This window comes from Octopus bimaculoides, chromosome 6 (genome assembly GCF_001194135.2).
Source record: "Octopus bimaculoides isolate UCB-OBI-ISO-001 chromosome 6, ASM119413v2, whole genome shotgun sequence".
NCBI lineage: Eukaryota > Metazoa > Mollusca > Cephalopoda > Octopoda > Octopodidae > Octopus > Octopus bimaculoides.
In genome coordinates, this window is record NC_068986.1 from 115636891 (window position 1) to 115638585 (window position 1695).

The 1695-nt window shown below is 37.1% G+C and overlaps 1 protein-coding gene across 1 annotated transcript in view; it reads left to right on the forward strand.

Moving 5' to 3' along the window:
* Positions 1 to 909: 909 nt before the first annotated feature.
* LOC106881598 (sodium-dependent serotonin transporter) overlaps positions 910 to 1695 on the forward strand; it is a 148703-nt gene continuing 147917 nt past the window's right edge. Inside the window, exon 1 of the mRNA XM_052968508.1 lies at positions 910 to 937. Within this exon, the coding sequence (XP_052824468.1) occupies positions 910 to 937 (28 nt within the window). The remainder of the gene's footprint in view (positions 938 to 1695) is intronic.

The window sequence follows — 1695 nt, forward strand, 5'->3', positions numbered from 1 at the left end:
CTGTTCTGCATGCACCTCATAAATTATTAATTGCATAATAAACATTCTTCAATAAATTAACCAAAATTTCAGATAAAACAATTTTTAAAATCGAATTGTTTTGTACCAAGACGTGAATGAATACTAATTTGTCGTTTTCCATTGGAGAGTTGGACAGAATACCTTGTGTCTTTTGTTCCGGCTCTTTGTGCTCTGAATTTACATCCAGCCGAAGTCACTTTTGCTTTCGCTCTTAATGAGTCTATAAAATAAGACCCCCGTCTAATGTGGCAATCGGTTTAGTCGAGTCACACCTCTTCCTAGATCTGTGATTTTTGTGTCAATGTTAAGTAAAAATATTAGTGATTAGATCAGGCTGTAACTAAATGACACAAATCTAGAGCCGCCGTCGGTCGGGGTTGACCAAATATTTGTTCATGTAATGTGCAGGCATGGGCAAGCTGTTCGTAGAAGAATGGCAGTTGGCCATATATATATAAATTTCAACTCTCAACCCAACCGATGTTATCTAAGAAAATGGCCACGTTCTTAGGGTTGCTGCAGCTTGGCACCAGTGCCGTCGCAGGTGTTGCTTTTAGAATACAAAAGGCCAGATGACACAAGGAAAGGATCAAATACCATAGTTCCATTGATTCCCCACCTCAGTTTTGTAAATTTTTATCGATCCCGGAAGTAAGCGCGTGACCTAGTTAGATTATTGCATTCACGATCTCAAGCGGTGTGTTGTGTTCTAAAATGAAATTCTTCATTTCACGTTGCTCCAGTGCATTCACCTGTAAAGAAGTTCCAACCATAATTGAAAGGTTATCTCTGCGACGAACCGGCATCCGGCTGAGATAGGAATGTTGTAATCTCGGTTATTTATACACCAAGGAAATCCGGTTAAGTTTCAAGTTAAGTTTCGACTTAATGAGTCCTAAATTTCTTGATCTCCAGCGTAAGAAGCTGTGCAAAGGCAATAATGATAATAATAATAATAATAATAATAATGGTTTGAAGGGCAACAATTTGGTGGGGAGGGGATGAGCTGATTACATCGATCCCGTTACTTAATTTATCAACCCCCGAAAGGATAATTTTTACTAAAGTCACAAGGCCAGAAATTTTAGAGAAAAAGGATTAGTTGATTTTATCGACCCAGAAAGAATGAAGGGCAAAGTTGCTCTCGGCGGAATTTGAACTCAGAACATAAAGAGTGTCGAAATGCCGCGAAACATTTTGTCCAGCGTGGTAACGGCTCTGCCATCTCTCCGATGATGAGACAGATGAATAATGAATAAATAAAACGAAACATAACATGGACAAGGGTGAACAGGAGTAAATTATGTAGACACAAATCATGTATAAATGATTTACTATTAAAACAAAATCCAGTTGTATTTTTGTTGTAATAAATAATCCAAACATATATAACCGACTAAGACTATTGTCGGGTCAGTTAACTGCATACATTGGGTAATTGTTGGAGAGTTTTAATCACTGAGGCTTTACAGTTGAGTGGAATCGACTCTGTGTGTATGTATGCACACACATATATGTACAAATGTGTGTGTGTGTGTGTGTGTGTGTGTGTAATTGATTCTGTTACTATCATTTTAAAATTATGATAATAGCAGAGTCAACGGTATTTTCGCAAATTATTTTCGTGAATTATTTTTTTTTTTCTCGTGAGTTATTTGCTCCGAATTGAAATAT